The sequence below is a fragment of the Monodelphis domestica genome, chromosome 6 (assembly GCF_027887165.1).
Source record: "Monodelphis domestica isolate mMonDom1 chromosome 6, mMonDom1.pri, whole genome shotgun sequence".
In the NCBI taxonomy this organism is placed as follows: Eukaryota; Metazoa; Chordata; class Mammalia; order Didelphimorphia; family Didelphidae; genus Monodelphis; species Monodelphis domestica.
In genome coordinates this window covers 17,260,257-17,276,374 of record NC_077232.1, presented here as the reverse complement: position 1 = coordinate 17,276,374, position 16,118 = coordinate 17,260,257, and the positions used below count along the sequence as shown (strand labels likewise).

Sequence of the window (16,118 nt, the reverse complement as noted above, 5' to 3'; positions counted from 1 at the left end):
GACTGAACAGGTCCCAGGGTAAAATCTGAATCTCAATTTAAAATCCTGAAATAAAAATAATTCAATATGTTAGACATAAATCATCTCAGTGCTGAAATGGACAAAGTTATGAGTCTGGAATCAGAAAAAAATAAGTAAAAATTTTGCCTCAATCTTCCCACTTACCAGGGATCACACAATTTGTAATTGTCCTAGACTAAATTCAAACTCAAGTCCTTTGATTCCATAACCAACTGATACAAAACTGATGCATTTAGGTAACAGAATGAGTCATAAATATAAGCACATTTGTATATAGTCAACTAGGGAATTTATTTTATTTCATTGTGAATTCATTAGTATTTTTTCATTTTCTTTCTTTTCTAATTCTTGGAGGGTGAAAGGGAAGTAAAATAGCTATTTATTGGGGAGGTTAAGAAGAAAAATTTGGGTGTACAAGTTATGTAGAATATTGGATTCACTTTCAGACAAGATCATTGTATTTTTAGTTTTGCTTAATTATTTTATTTTTTACAAGAAACTTCTCATGGGTGGGAATATTTATTTTTACAATGTAAAAACAAAAAAATCAATAAAGTATTTAGAAAATTGCATTGATTAGGCTAGATGACAATCTAATCCAGTTCTAAATTTATAGTCCTATGCTTTTCAAATGCTAAGCACTTCTAAGGGTTCTGACAATTTGAATAAAGGATGGGTTCACAGAATTCACATAACTTCATTAAAATTCACATAATTTTCAGTTCTCAGGGGAAGGTGATGCAAATTTTAATGATCCTTTCCCCTTTAGGCTGAGAGCTCAGGGCAGGTGGGAAAAACTTAAAAGCATTTAGGCTCCTTTTTCACCAGAGGAAGAAGAGAAAATAATTGACCACAACAGAAGAGTTTTTGAGAGATTTCCTGATCCTTTGTACCACATTCATTCTGAATGACCCAGAATTCAATAGTCATTGCCTGTAGGGTGAACTAAGCATACTTTTTTACATTCTAGCTCTAGGGTGAAGATCTTCAAAATCTAGGAGCTGAAGCCCTGAGTATTTTTGTAACTATTAAGATTAGAGAAAAGAAGAACCAATTAGTTAGTGAAAAATCTCTTGCTTAATTCTCAGTGAGTTATTCAGCATTTTCTCTACACTGGGGAATGACTAGGAATCCTCTGGGGAAGTAAAAAAATCTGCATTGGAGAAGCTGACTCTGGATAAATCACAGTTGTCACTATTCACAACAAACAGAGACTCAGAGACTAGCTATATTTTCATGATGTTCATAAATGCAACTAAACCCTGAAGAGTATGGCACAATAGAAAGTGCCATTGGTTGAGATTTAGTGGATTTTGGTTTAAATAATAGCTCAAAAATTTACTAGTTGAACGGACAGGTCAATAAAAATAGCTATGCTTCAATGATCCTATGAGCCTGAGAGTATGAGCTGACAATGAATGACTCAATAAATGATCTGACTTGAAATGTTTTTCTGCTCTTCCTCAGCTCAATTTTAGAGGAGTAGTACCAGCACCTTGGACAGTTTCCATGACCCAGGAAAACAACACCCAGGTAGAAGAAATGTTCTGCAAATTCATGAGTGGTGTCCTCTGCCTAAAATAAGATGGTAATTTAAGAGTTCATGGGGTTAGTTTGAACAATATCGAAATACTGAAAGCCGCAGTAATCTGCCTCCAAAGTAAGTTTGTTTGTTTTTAGTGAAAAATTATCTTGTTTGTCTATTTTACAAATCAAACTCTTTCTTTATACAGGGAACTTAATGGAAAGGTAGGTATTTCTATGTGGTCAATCTGTTTCAAGAGTTATTTACACATAGAAATTCCCTGGTATAAGTGACTAATAGCCAAAGAAAAGTGATTTCTTTATTAGATCATGTGGAAATAATAATAGGAAGAATTTATATAGACCTTTGAGATTTATGAGGAACTTTATAGATATGTCATTTGATCTCACCAAACGTAGGAGGTTAATACTATTATTATCTCCAGTTAAAAAAAGATGGGAAAATTCTGGGAGATGGAAGTTAAGTGGCTTACTGAAATCACACATCTAGCAATTTTTGAAGTGGTATTTGAACTCAAATCTTTCTAGCTCCCAGTTCAACATTCTAACCACTCTGATATCAAGCTCCCCAGTGTACTCTTCTCCTTTTTCCTGAGCACACAGATCTTCATATTCCAATACGTATTCACTGAATTTATTTAAGTAGTTTTAATATGTAAGATTATCAGGATGGGGAACTTCTAAAGTGGAAATATCCTTTGCTTATGCAAATTGGTACCCTCTCTGTTACTTAGTATCTTAGTGAACTTCTGTACTGAGTGTTTGAATGATTTGCCTATGGCCACAAAATCAGTATATTTTTGGAGGCTGAACTTGATCCCAGTTCTTCTTGAAATCAGAACCAAGCCCGTGTCTCATATTCCATGATGACTCTCATCTTTTTCCACTTCCAAGTCCTTGGAAACTTCTAGCATTGTCCACAATTATCTCAAATGGGAGACACAAAAATAGATTCTCAAGAAGCATCAATTAAATAATGCTGATAGCCTCCATATGTGGAAGAAAAAAATAAAAGGGGGAACTCTTCCTCTCTTCTTTTATCTCTTTACCTTTTTTATGATGAGAGCTTCTTTGCATAGGTCAAAGAGGTGGTGAGAGAACAAAGAAAGGATAAATTACAATATGTTCCTTCTCAAAATGGGAAAGCTAAAAGCTTCAGAGGCCTGGGATAAAGGACTAATTTTTCTGAAAATAAAATATGATTAGAAATGCAGAAAACCCAGAATAATAGCTGAAAAATGCCAAATTGAATGTACTTTTCCAGTGATCCCAGGATAATCTGAATTTTTATGCTGTAATCTATTCCTTAACACTATTCTCATTGTTTCAACATATTTAGCATTTGTGATTTCATCCATTTGGGTAATTTAACTTCTACTGCCAATTAAGGTATCTCTGTACTAAAGGAAACCATCTTGCTGAAAACTTATTTAAAAAAGTAAAATTCATGACATTGGCCATGGAAAGTGCCATGAAAGTGAGAGTTAAAGAACCATGGTTCAGCTAGTGGCTCCATCACTTTTGAATAGACGAAGCACCAAACCTGTCTAGGCTTCAGTGTTCTTGTGGTGATGAGACTGACCACTATGGCAGACTGGATTTCCAGGAACAGATACTCCATCATTCAGCCCAGTCTTGAACATTTTCAATCTCCAAAGGCTCAGCCAGAGCACTTTCTCTATCTCTATTTCTATGAATCTCTGTCTCATACTCTGTCTGTTTCTGTGTCTCTATCTATTTCTCTTTTCTAGCACAGGCTTGGAAAGTCCCCTTAGGATCTCAATGAAATAACATAGTAGAATATCCATAGAGAAAGTTACTTATATCCACTGATGACAAAGCTCTTATTCATCCATCATCTTCTATATTTTGTGTTAATATTAGCCACATAGTTGTCCTAGTAGAGAGATTGCTAGACCTGGAGTCAGGAAAAACTTGAGTCCCAATTTTGCCACAGATACCCAACATGTGACTGTGAGTAAGTCACTTATTTCTATCTGCCTCAGTTTCCTTAACTCAAAATATGTATACTTTTTTAACTTAGGATTTTTAGGAGTATCAAATAAGTTCTATTTGTAAAGTCCTTTCCAAATCTTAAAGTGCTACATGAATGCAAGCCATTATCACCACCACCACAACCATCATCACCCCTTCTCATTTCATTTTGAAAATTACTTTAATATAAAATGATAAAAAATGTTTCCAACTCTCCAGGTTACATTTGCATCATTCCCTTTCACATAATTTTATTAATCTTATTTTCAACATTCCTTTTATTTTTCCGTTTTTATTTTGATGTTCTTTCCCTCCTATCCAACATCCTCCATAACTACTGAGAAGGAAAGCCATCTGATATCAATTTTACATGTGAAATTATGGGAAACACATATATTAGCCATATTCCAAAAGAACAAGAAAACTAAGAGAAATTATTTTTTGGTTTCCTCTCTGAGTTCATCATCACTTTTTCTGGAGGTAGGTAGCATTTTCTGTCATGAGCCTTTTGGAATTGTTTTGGATCATTGTAATTGATAAGAGTAGCCAAATTGTTCATCCTCACAACATTGCTGTTACTTTGCACAGTGAACTCTTAGCTCTTCTCACGCCACTTCACATCACTTCCTATAGTTCTCATCATGTATTTTTTTAATTATCATTACTTCTAGCACAATTATATTCTATCAAAATCATATATCATAATTTGTTCAAACATTCAATGATTAAATGCACCGTTTAGATTCCAATTCTTTGTCACCACAAGAAGAGCTACTGTAAATATTTTCATGCATATGGACCATTTCCCATTTTCTTTAATACCTTTGGAATATAGAACTTGTGTTGATATTGCCAGGTAAAAGGATATGGACAGTTTGATAGACTTTTAAGCATAATTCAAAATTTTTCTCCATAATGGTTGGACTCCTTTCTCACTTTAAATTCATGTAACTGAATCCCAGAAAAAGCAAAGAACTTTTCCAAGGTTTTTAAATGAATTAAGCATATGGTTGGAATTATAGCCCAGAGCTCCTTTTTTGAGATTTTGGATATGTCATTTAAATTTTCTAACCTTAATTTTCTCATCATAAAAATTAGGGATTTCGATCAGAATGCCTCTAAGATTTTTTCATGTACAAATTTATAGTCTCATGACTTTGGACAGTTTATCCATTCTAAGCTTAGGTTTTATTAACTTCATAGTTAATAGTTTATATATTTATAATAGTGGGTTAGAAAAGACTACCTCTTAATTCCCTTCCAGCATTCAATTCTATACTTCTAAGCAAGGAAAGGGAGTATTCTCATCAAATCATGTCTTATTAATGTCTTATTAATGATATGATAATGTAATAACTTAACAATGTTAAATAATAATAATGTAATTTCATGAATAAAATGTTCTTTGTTTCCAATATTCATCAAGATTTTCCTAGAAAAATTTTTTTTCAAAATCTACAAGTAAATGTAATTAATCAACTCATGTTTAAGTAAAATTTCAGGTGATTCAACAATTAAAAACAAAACAGAGTAGTGGTTAGGCATTCAGGGAAATAATAAAAATTCTGAGTAGTTTACTTTCCATTTCCATAAAAATATTTCTGTTTCTAAAGCAAACCACAACTTTGTTAATATTGACATATTAAATATTATTTATAAGAACACTTTCTAGTCATATCTTTACGATCAAAAAGGTGAGAAGTCCTACTTATAGGTCAAGTGAATTTGTCTGCTATGTGCTAAGCATTCTATAGAAAGAAATGTAAAATGTGGTTCCTTCTTTCATGGAAATCACAATCTAATTGGGAAAAATATTCAAACAACTAAATAAAAACAAGAAATATTATAGGCAATTTTTGAGATAGTCACAAAGGGAAAGCATTAGTATTATTGATAGAGGCTTCTTGAAAAGGGTGGAGTATTAGTTGAAAGTCAGAAAGCAGAGATGAAGAGGGAGAGAACTCCAGTGATAGGGCACAGTCAATGAAAATGAACAGTGCAGAGAAATAGAAAACATCATGTCAGGAATAACAAGAAGGCTGATGTCACTAGATAAGAGCATTAATGGAAGGATGGAAGTGGTTACAATTTTGGAGAAGCAGGAAGCAGTCAGATCATGATGATGTTTAAAAGGCCAAGGATCTTATTTATGATTCTGGAGATGTATTAGAATTTGTTTACTAGGTGATTGACATGATCAAATCTACACCTAGGGAAAATCAATTTGACAACTTAGAAGAGGATGAACTAGAGTAGGAAGAGATTTGGGACTGGGAAAACCACCATCATGATGTTGAACAGAAGAGGGATGAGATGATAAGGGCCTGGATTAGAGTGGTGGCAATGCAATAGGAGAGAAAGGGGTGTATATGAAAGATGTTATGAACTTAGAAATGACAAGGCTTGATAACTTATTGGGGGGGTGATAAAAACTGATGAATTGAGGATGCCATCTTGGTGATGTTTGGGTTAAGGCAGAATGCTCTGAAGAAAAGGAAAGTTAAGTAGAATGGAGGGTTTTGAGAAAAAAATGGGTTTGATTTTGGATATTATTGAATTTAAGGTATCTACAGGATATCCTATTTGAATTGTCTAGTAGACACTTGGAAATATGATATTAGAGGTCATAAAAGAGGTTAGGGCTTGATAGAGCTGAGAATTATCTGCATAGAGATGGTAACTAAATGAATGAGACCAGATGATCTCATCAAATGAAAGAGAACAGTTGCAGATGAGAAGTCCCATGACAGTGCCTTATGGGAAACTCCTGGTTAAAGGACATTACCTGAATGAATATTCAACAAAGGATATCAAGAAGGATCATTGAGAAAAATGTGAAGATTACTAAGGCAAGAACAGTATCACAAAAAATTAGAGTAGAGAGTTTCAAGAAGTAGGTAGTTGACAGCACCACAGGTTGCAGAGAGCACAAGAAGGATAAGGATTTAGAAAAGAGCATTAGGTCATGATAAAGGATGACAGTGAAAACAAACAAACATCATAAGACCTATGTAATCTGATGCAAACTGAAATGAGAGGAACTAGGAGATCATTGTGTATACTATCAGCAACTTTGTATGATGATTATCTGTGAATGAATTGGCTACTCTGATCAATAGAAAGTTGAGAATATTCCAAAGAACTCATGGTGAAAAAATGCCATCCACCTTGAGAGAGCATTAATAAACTTTGCTAATTAAAGTATAATTTTCTCCCATTTTTCCATTTTATGCTGATATTGCTAATAGGGAAATATGTTTGGGATGAGTCTGTATGTGAAAGTTATATTGTATTTGCCTTCTCGGTGGATGAGGGATGTTGAGAGGCTTAGTGAGAATATAGAATTCAAAATTTAGAAAGAAATGAATGTTGGATAATAAATTGGAGTATCTGTGTGTCATGGAGGGGTGTCATTGGTAAATTGGGAAGAGCAGATTCAGTTGAATGCTGAGATCAGAAGCAAAATTACAGAGACATAACATGAGAAGAAAGGAAGTGGAGACAGATTGTAGAAAGTCTTTCCAAGAAATTTTGCCATAAAAGGAAGATGATATAAGATGGATAGATCAGTAGTGAGTTTTTTTTTAGGAAAAGGAAGATCTAAGCATGTTTATAGGAAGTAGGGGATAAAAATCAGGATATAGGAAGACATGAAAGATTATGGAGAGTGGAAATGATAGAAGAGACCATCTGCTGGAGAAAATGGAAAGGAACTTATGCATTTTGAGGGGATTGCCTTGGCAAGGAAAATGGCTGTCTCATTCTGTGAGCCATGGAAATGGGAGAAAGTATGGTAACATATCTGTGTAATATCAAAGGATAAGGAGGACGAGAGAAGAAGGAACTCTTGATAAATAACCTCATTGTTTTTCAATGAAATGTGATCCAAGTTTTTCAGGTGATGAAATGAGGGAGAGAGGAGTCATGGAAGATTTGAGAAGGAAAAAAAAGTTTGGGAACGCTTCTATGATGAGGGCCCTGGTGAGCTTATTTTGGGGGCCACAATGAAGACACAATTAATATAATGCAACATCAATTTATGGTGGACCCAATCATCATGGTTTCATCTTTTTTGCCTGCCTCATTCAGTTGTATGTGAATAGTAGGAAAGGTAATGTATTGTGGGCGTAATACATGGTCAGACTTGACAAAGCAAGATCAATGGTAGGATTAGGACACAAGGGAGAAAGGGTAGGATGAATATGAAAAAGACATTGTGCAGGCTTGAAGGAAGATGGAGATTCTAATATGCAGAAGTGTTTTCAAAGGCATGGCAGCATACATCCCTATCATGTAAGTAGAAATAGTACAAATGTCAATTTACATGCAAGAGAGAAAGAAAAGAAATAATATAAATGATGTGAAAAGCTAGAGGAAGTCTTGATTGTGGAGGGATTTAAATGTCAGGCTGAGTATTTTGTATTTCAGTTGAGATGAGAAGGAGCCACTGAAGGTTTTAGAATAAAGAGTTAGTTATAAAACTTATCTTAACTCATTTTTTTCTCAACAGAACATTGAATATGGGAAGAAATGAAACTTCTGTAACTATATTCACCCTCCAAGGAATCTCAGACCAACCAGAGATGCAGGTTATTATCTTTGTTCCATTCCTGGGAATCTACATCATGACTTTGACTTGGAACTTGGGCCTCATTATCCTCATCAGGACTGATTCCCATCTTCACTCCCCCATGTACTTCTTTCTTAGTTTTCTGTCCTTCATAGACATCTGTTATTCTTCCTCTATTTCCCCAAGAATGCTTTCTGACTTCTTCCTGACAGAAAAAACAATTTCCTTTTTGGCCTGTGCTACTCAGTATTTCTTTATGGCTTGGATGGGGCTGACTGAATGTTGTCTCTTGGCGATCATGGCATATGACCGTTATGTGGCCATCTATAGTCCACTGAGGTATTCTACCATCATGCATCTGCCAATCTGTGGAAAGTTGGTGGCTGGGGCCTATGTGGCTGGGGGCCTTGGTAGCTTTGTCCAAACAACATCTGGCTTTCGTCTCCATTTTTGTGGCCCAAAAATAATTAATCACTTTTTCTGTGATATACCTCAGATCATAGCCCTGTCCTGTTCTAACCCTTTCATCAATCAACTCATGGTGTTTGTGGTAGCACTTTGCATTCCACTGTTCTCATTCCTTTTTATCATAATGACCTATGTGTATATCACAGTCACTATCCTAAAAATGCCCTCAGCCAAGGGAAGGGCAAAAGCCTTCAACACCTGTGCCTCCCACCTGACTGCTGTTATTCTCTTCTTTGGGACTGCTCTTTCTGTGTACCTGCGTCCCAGCTCTGCACATTCAAAACACCTGGACAAGGTGTTGTCTGTCTTCTATGCCATCCTCATCCCTGTGCTGAACCCCCTGATCTATAGCCTCAGGAATAAAGAAATCAAAGATGCGCTGAAGAGGTTCATGAAAAGGATAAAATTTCCCTAATAATTATGCTTCCTGTTTTCTTTCTTATAATTAGTTAATAAATCTTATAATAAATATGGGGGGTACATTCCTGTGATTTAAATAGTAAAAGGAAGTCCTCGTGTTGAAACTCCCTTCACTGATGTAGATGGAAACTTATTTATAGCTGATGGTCTTAAACCGTTGCCTAAGGGCACTGAGAGCTTAAGAAAAAGTTCAATGATCATGAAGTTAGTATGTCATAGGCAGAATTTGAATCCAGATCATCCTGAGACTCAGGAAAATCTCTCATGCTCTACCCCAAACTTCTTCTTAAAAATACTCTTACCTGCCAATTATGAGTTTTCTGTGAAAAGTATATTCAAATACTTTAGTGAAGACTTTTATTTGGACTATTAAAGGAGATGATGATGAGGATCTATAGGATAGCCTTAATATTGATCTAGCATCTTCAAGGAACTTAGATAGATCTCTAATATTGAATGCATGAAAGAATTTTTTTAAAGCTACAGTAACTCAGGATCTAACTCAAGTACAAATATGTCACAGAAATTTACATTTATATATTTTACAAGTGATAATACATGTATGAAAAATGAATAGCTTTAGAATAAGTGTAGGTAAAGCCTTCAATGTACAAAAATGACCAATGTATAAAAATCATGTTCGGATAAGAAAAAGAAATTTGGGCATGTCCTGCAAGTTTTCTATGATCATTTAGACAATTTGTGCCCATGAAATTCAAATATTTGGCAGTTGAGATGAGGGGACAATCCAGCTGAATACCTGCAAACTTAATGGTATGAAGGATCAAAGCCCTTCAGGGACTTCAGCTTGGTATCTATCATAGCTGAGTCTCAAAGATCCTAGAATTGACATCTTCCAGTGGCATCCTAGCACTATCTCCTTAAGATCTAAATGAAGTGATGGTTTGGATGGCCAAGGGTAGACTGAACTCAAGTTGAAGGATCTGCTAAGAACCCTGCCAAAAAGCTAGAGCCCTTCTTCTGGATCAAGATGGCTACTGAGTAGAACCACAGCTCTTTTCCTCTCCACTGATGGAGACAGAGTGCCTCAAATAGACAAAACTAAAATCAAACAAGCGAAAGATTTTCACAATAGGACTCAGCACAGAAGGTAAGCAAAGTTAGGGCTAAAAGCTAAAAGGGGTGTAATGTCCCCCAACCTAGGGGCGAGTTCACCACCCCTCCCCCACTTCACCTACCTTTCCAGAGTCCAAGCGAGCATGGGACACACTTCTATGTTCTAGGAGGGAGGCTGGCAGAGTTCAACACAGATTTACCCCTAAGAGAAATGACTCAGAACACTGGGAGGCTGAGGAAACATGGAGACAGGGGGAAGCAGAGATTGGGGAGAGAGGGTGGCTCACAGCAAAAATGCCACAGAGAACTGTAAAAAATCCTCAAGCTAAAACCTCTCCAGTGCTCAATACAGAGTCCTCCCTACACTCTACACCCAGACCTCTTCCAGGCAATCTCTAAGTTCTTAGGGATTGGATCTGCATGTAAGAACAGCAAGACTAGGGACCCCAGGAGGCAGAGGAAATGTAGAGATAGGGCACAGAGCTTGGGCAGAGAGGGGAGGTTCAAAGCAAAACCCCACAGAGACCAGAAAATGGCCTCTAGGCAAAAACCTCTCCAGTGCTCAATACAGAGACTCACATACACTCCATACCCAGACCTCTGCAAGGCAATCTTTAAGTTCTTAGGGGCTGGACCTGCCATTAAGAGCAGCTGGACACTGCTGATGACTAGGGGAAAATATCCTCAGGGCAAAAATCTCTCCAGGGCCCAATACAAATCACCCACATTCCTCACTTAGACATCTGACCAGGAAGGAACAAGGCAATGGCCATCAACTCTCAGGAACTAAAATTCACAAATACCAAAAAACAAACAAACAAACAAAAAACCAAGAAGAAAATGTTGACCCTTGATAATTTTTATACATAAAAAACCCAAACTAAAGAAAAGTCAGCAGAAGATGACCAAGAATTAAAAACACCCAAACCTTTGAAAAAAATGGAAATTGGTCACAAGTTCTTGAAGACTTGAAATTGTCAGGAAAATGGAAGAGATGTAGCAAGAAAAGTGGGAAACAGTCCAAAAAGAAAATAACATTTTAAAAGACAGGATCTCCCATTTGGAAATTGAAGCCCAGTAATAAAATGTAATAATAAGCAAATTGAAGACCAGAAATGACCTGCTGGAAGCCATGAAAAGCAGGATAGAACAAACCAAAAAGGAAAATGAAAAGATCTTAGCTGAAAACTAGTCATTAAAAACTAGAATTGGGCAAGTAGAAGCCAATGATCTCACAAGACAGCAAGAATCAATAAAGCAAACCCAAAAATGACAGATTAGAAAGCAACACAAAAATATCTCACTGAGAGGGTTGTTGGCCTTGAAAATAGAAGTTGGAGAGACAATTTGAGAATCATAGGTCTATCTGAAAATCTGGGGAAAAAAAACAGAAACCTTGACACCAAACTACAAGAAATTATCCAAGAAAACTGCCCTGAGGTTCTGCAACAAGAGGGCAAAATAGACATTGAAAGAGTCCATAGATAACCCACCACACTAAATCTTCAAAAGACAATGCCCAGGAAAATAATTGCCAAATCCAAGAACTTCCAATCTAAGGAGAAAAAAATTACAAGAAGCCAGAAAGAAACAATTCAGATATGAAGGAGCACCAATCAGGATTACACAGGATCTCTCAGCCTCCACGCTTAAAACTGCAAGGCTTGGAATATAATATTTATAAAGGCAAGCAAATTAGGTCTACAACCAAGGAGCACCTACCCATCAAAACTGACTACATACTTCCAGGGGAAAGTATGGGCATTCAACAAAATAGAAGACTTCCAAATATTTGTAAAGAGAAGACCAGAACTAAACAGAAAATTTGACATTAAAATCCAAAAACCAAGAGAAAACATGAAAAGGTAAATAAGAAAGAAAAGGGTCTTATTTTTTGTTCTCTAAGGGCTTCAAGTAAGGCTAAATCATTTATATTCCTATTTGGAAAATATTATTTGTAACTGTCAAAAATTGTATTTATTATTATTCTAGTTAGAAGAATTATCCATAGGTAGAGATTGGGGTACTAAGTGGTTTAAAATCATATATAAAAAAAGAAGAAGAAAGGGGGTAAGGAGGATGGCATCAAGAGAAACTTGAAGGAATAAGAAAATTAGGATAACCTATAGTACACAAAAAGGCACACGGGAAAGGGAGGGGAAGACTACAACTATAAGAAGGAGAGGAAAAGAGTGCTAAAAGGTAATACTCAAACCTTATTCTCAGTGGAATCAATTCTGAGAGGAAATAGCATCCAGATCCATTGGGGTATTGAACTCTATCTTACCCTATAGGGAACCTGAAAGGGGAAAACTAAATCGGGGAGTGGGGAGGAGAATTAAAAAAAGAGGAGAGGGAAAGAGGGAGAAAAATTTAATAGAATTTTGAAAAGGGGGGAATAAAAAGGGAGGGGGTAGAAATGGAGGGTGGGGAGGGAAGTAATTCAAGGAGGGAGAGTGTGAGGGGTAGCTTAAAAAGAACCCAAAAGAAAATTAAGAGAGGAATAAGAAGGAGGGGGAAAAGGAAAGTAAAATAAATGTGGAGATTGGGGGGGGGGGCTGATTAAAAACAGAATGCTGGTGTAGAAGGAAATAATGAAAGAGGAAAGAGCTGGACATGGAGAGAAAGTGAAAATGTTGGGAAATACACAGGTAGTAATCATAATTTTGAATGTGAATGGGATGAACTCACCTGTAAAGCGGAAGCAAATAGCAGAGTGGATCAGAAACCAAAATCCTACCATATGTTGTCTACAAGAAACACACATGAGAAAGGTAGATATGAATAGGGTAAAAGTAAGTGGATGGCACAAAATCTATTGGGCATCAACTGATAAAAAAAGGCAGGAGTCATAATCATGATATCTAACAAAGCCAAAGAAAAAATAGATCTAGTCAAAAGAGATAAGGAAGGTAATTTCATCCTGATAAAAGGCAATAAAGACAATGAGGAAATATCAGTACTCAACATGTATGCACCAAATGGCATAGCATCCAAATTTCTAAAGGAGAAACTAGTGGAGCTCAAGGATGAAATAGATAGAAAAACTATGCCAGTGGGAGACCTGTACCTTCCTCTATCAGAACTAGATAAATCAAACCAAAAAATAAATAAGAAATAGGGATGAGAAGTGAATTAAATCTTAGAAAAATTAGAGTTAGTAAATGGATGTGGAGAAAACTAAATAGGGACAAAAAGGAATAGACCTTCTTTTCAGTAGCACATGGTACATTCACAAAGATTGACCATGTACTAGGACATAAAAACACTGCAAAAAAGTGGAAAAGGGTATAAATAATAAATGCAACCTTCTCAGATCACAATGCAATGAAAATCATGATTAGTAAGGGTACATGGAGAGGAAAATAAAAAAATTAATTGGAAATTAAACAATATGATTCTCCAAAATCAGTTAAAGAACAAATCATAGAAATAATAATTTCATTGAAGAAAATGACAATGATGAGACATCTTTTCAAAATCTATGGAATGCAGTCCAAAACAGTTATCAGGGGGACATTTATATCCTTGAGTTCATATATTAACAAATTAGGGAGGGCAGAGGTCAATGAATTGGGCATGCAAATTTAAAAAAAAAGCTAGAAAGTGAACAATTTAAAAACCCTCACATGAAGACTAAATTAGAGATCCCGAAAATCAAAGGAGAAATTATTAAAATTGAAAGTCAAAAAACTATTTAATAAATAAGTCCAGGACCTAGTACTTTGGGGAAAAAAACAGACAAAGTACTGGTCAATCTTATTTTAAAAAGGAAAGAAGAAAATAAAATTAACAGTATCCAAAATGAAAAGGGAGACCTCACCTCTAATGAAGAGGAAATTAAGGCAATCACTAAAAACTATTTTGCCCAATTTTATAGCAATAAATATGGCAATCTAGGTGATATGGATAAATATTTACAAAAATATAAATCGCTTAGACTAACAGAGGAAGAAATAGACTACCTAAATAACCCTATATCAGAAAAAGAAATTGAACAAGCCATCAAAGAACTCCCTAAGAAAAATCACTCTCCACACAATTAAAACTAGATCTAAACAATTGGAGAAACATTTATTGCTCATGGGTAGGATGAGCTAACATAATAAAAATGACAATCTTATCCAAATTAATTTATTTATTTAGTGCCATACCCCTTGAACTACCAAAAACCTTTTTTTAATGAATTAGGGAAAAACATAACAAAGTCCATTTGGAAGAACAAAAGATCAAGGATATCCAGGGAAATCGTGAAAAAAAATGTGAAGGAAGGTGGCCTTGCAGTCCCAGACCTCAAACTATACTATAAAACAGTGGTTATTAAAGCAATTTGGTACTGGCTAAGAGAAAGAAAGGAGGATCAGTGGAATTGACTTGGGGTAAGTGACCTCAGCAAGACAATCTACGATAAGCCCAAATATCTCAGATTTAAGAACAAAATCCACTATCTGATAAAAACTGTGGGAATAATTGGAAGACAGTATGGGAGAGATTAGGTTTGGATCAACACCTCACACCCTACACCAAGATAAACTCAGAATGGGTGAATGACTTGAATATAAAGAAGGAAACTATAAGTAAATTAGGTGAACACAGAATAGTATACATGTCAGAACTTTAGGAAAGGAAAGATTTTAAAACCAAGCAAGAGCTAGAAAAAAATCACAAAATGCAAAATCTATAATTTTGATTACATCAAATTGAAATTTTTTGTACAAACAAAACCAATGCAACCAAAATTACAAGGGAAGCAAAACAAATAGGGAAGCAATGTTCATAACAAATAGGGAAACAAATAAACAAAAAAAAACCTCTGACAAATGTCTAATTACTCATATTTGTAAAGAGCTAAATCAATTGTACAAAAAGTCAAGTCATTCTCCAATTTATAAACAGGCAAGGGACATGAATAGGCAGTTCTCAGCCAAAGAAATAAAAATATTAATAAACACATGAAAAAAAGTGTTCCAAATCTCTTAAAATCAGATAAATGCAAATAAAAACAAGTCTGAAGTATCACCTCACACCTAGCAGATTGGCTAACATGACAGCAATGGAAAGTAATGAATGCTGGAGGGGATCTGGCAAAGTTGGGACATTAATGCATTGCTGGGGGAGTTGTGAATTGATCCAACTATTCTGGAGGGCAATTTAGAACTATGTCCAAAGGGCACTAAAGACTGTCTGTCCTTTGATCCAGCCATAGCACTGCTGGGATTGTACCCCAAAGTGATAATAAGGAAAAAGACTTGTACAAGAATATTCATAGCTGCGCTCTTTGTGGTGGCCAAAAAATGGGAAATGAGGGGATGCCCTCCAGTTGGGGAATGGCTGAACAAATTGGGATATATGTTGGTGATGGAATACTATTGTGCTGAAAGGTATAATAAATTGGAAGAATTCCATGGGAACTGGAATGATGTCCAGGAATTGATGCAGAGAGAAAGGAGCAGAACCAGAAGAACATTGTACACAGAGACTGCTACACTGTGGTACAATCGAATATAAGGACTCCTCCATTAAGGGAAATGCTGTGATCCTGAACAACTCAGACAAGTCTATGAGAAAGAATTCTATCCACATTGAAATGAAAAACTGTGGGGGTAAAAACACAGAAGAAAAACTGCTTGATTATATGGTTCAATGGGATATGATGGGGGATAAAACTAAATGAACATCCTAGTGCAAACATCAACAATATAGAAATAGGTTTTGATCAAGGACACATGTAAAACCCAGTGGAATTGCATGTTGGCTATGGGAAGGTTGGGGAGAGGGAAGTGAGGAAAAGAATGTGATTCTTGTAACCAAGGAATAATGTTTTAAATTGACTTAAAAATTAAAATAAAAATAAAAAAGCAGATGTTATCAAATGATGAGATGGCATAAAGGTGGGAGAAATCACTTACATAATGGATAAAAGCAGCAGGTTCCCAGAGCCCCCAAAGCCCTTGAATGCCTGGAAGGTTGTGCTGAATGTAAGACAAATTTCAAGGAGGATAAATATAAACTCTTATAGTTG

At 35.7% G+C, this 16,118-nt stretch overlaps 1 protein-coding gene across 1 annotated transcript; it reads left to right on the top strand.

Moving 5' to 3' along the window:
• The first annotated feature begins 7,831 nt into the window (after positions 1–7,831).
• Positions 7,832–9,014, top strand: LOC100025415 (olfactory receptor 5A1-like). Its single transcript, XM_001367353.4, has 2 exons — positions 7,832–7,854; positions 8,072–9,014. Exons 1-2 carry the CDS (start codon positions 7,832–7,834, stop codon positions 9,012–9,014), a joined length of 966 nt encoding a protein of 321 aa, XP_001367390.4.
• The last annotated feature ends 7,104 nt before the right edge of the window (positions 9,015–16,118 follow it).

Coding starts and splice junctions, on each gene's coding strand:
- LOC100025415 (XM_001367353.4), top strand. CDS start 7,832: ATGGCAGCATACATCCCTATCAT. Junction 7,855..8,071: donor GCAGCATACATCCCTATCAT/GTAAGTAGAAAT, acceptor TTTTCTCAACAG/AACATTGAATATGGGAAGAA.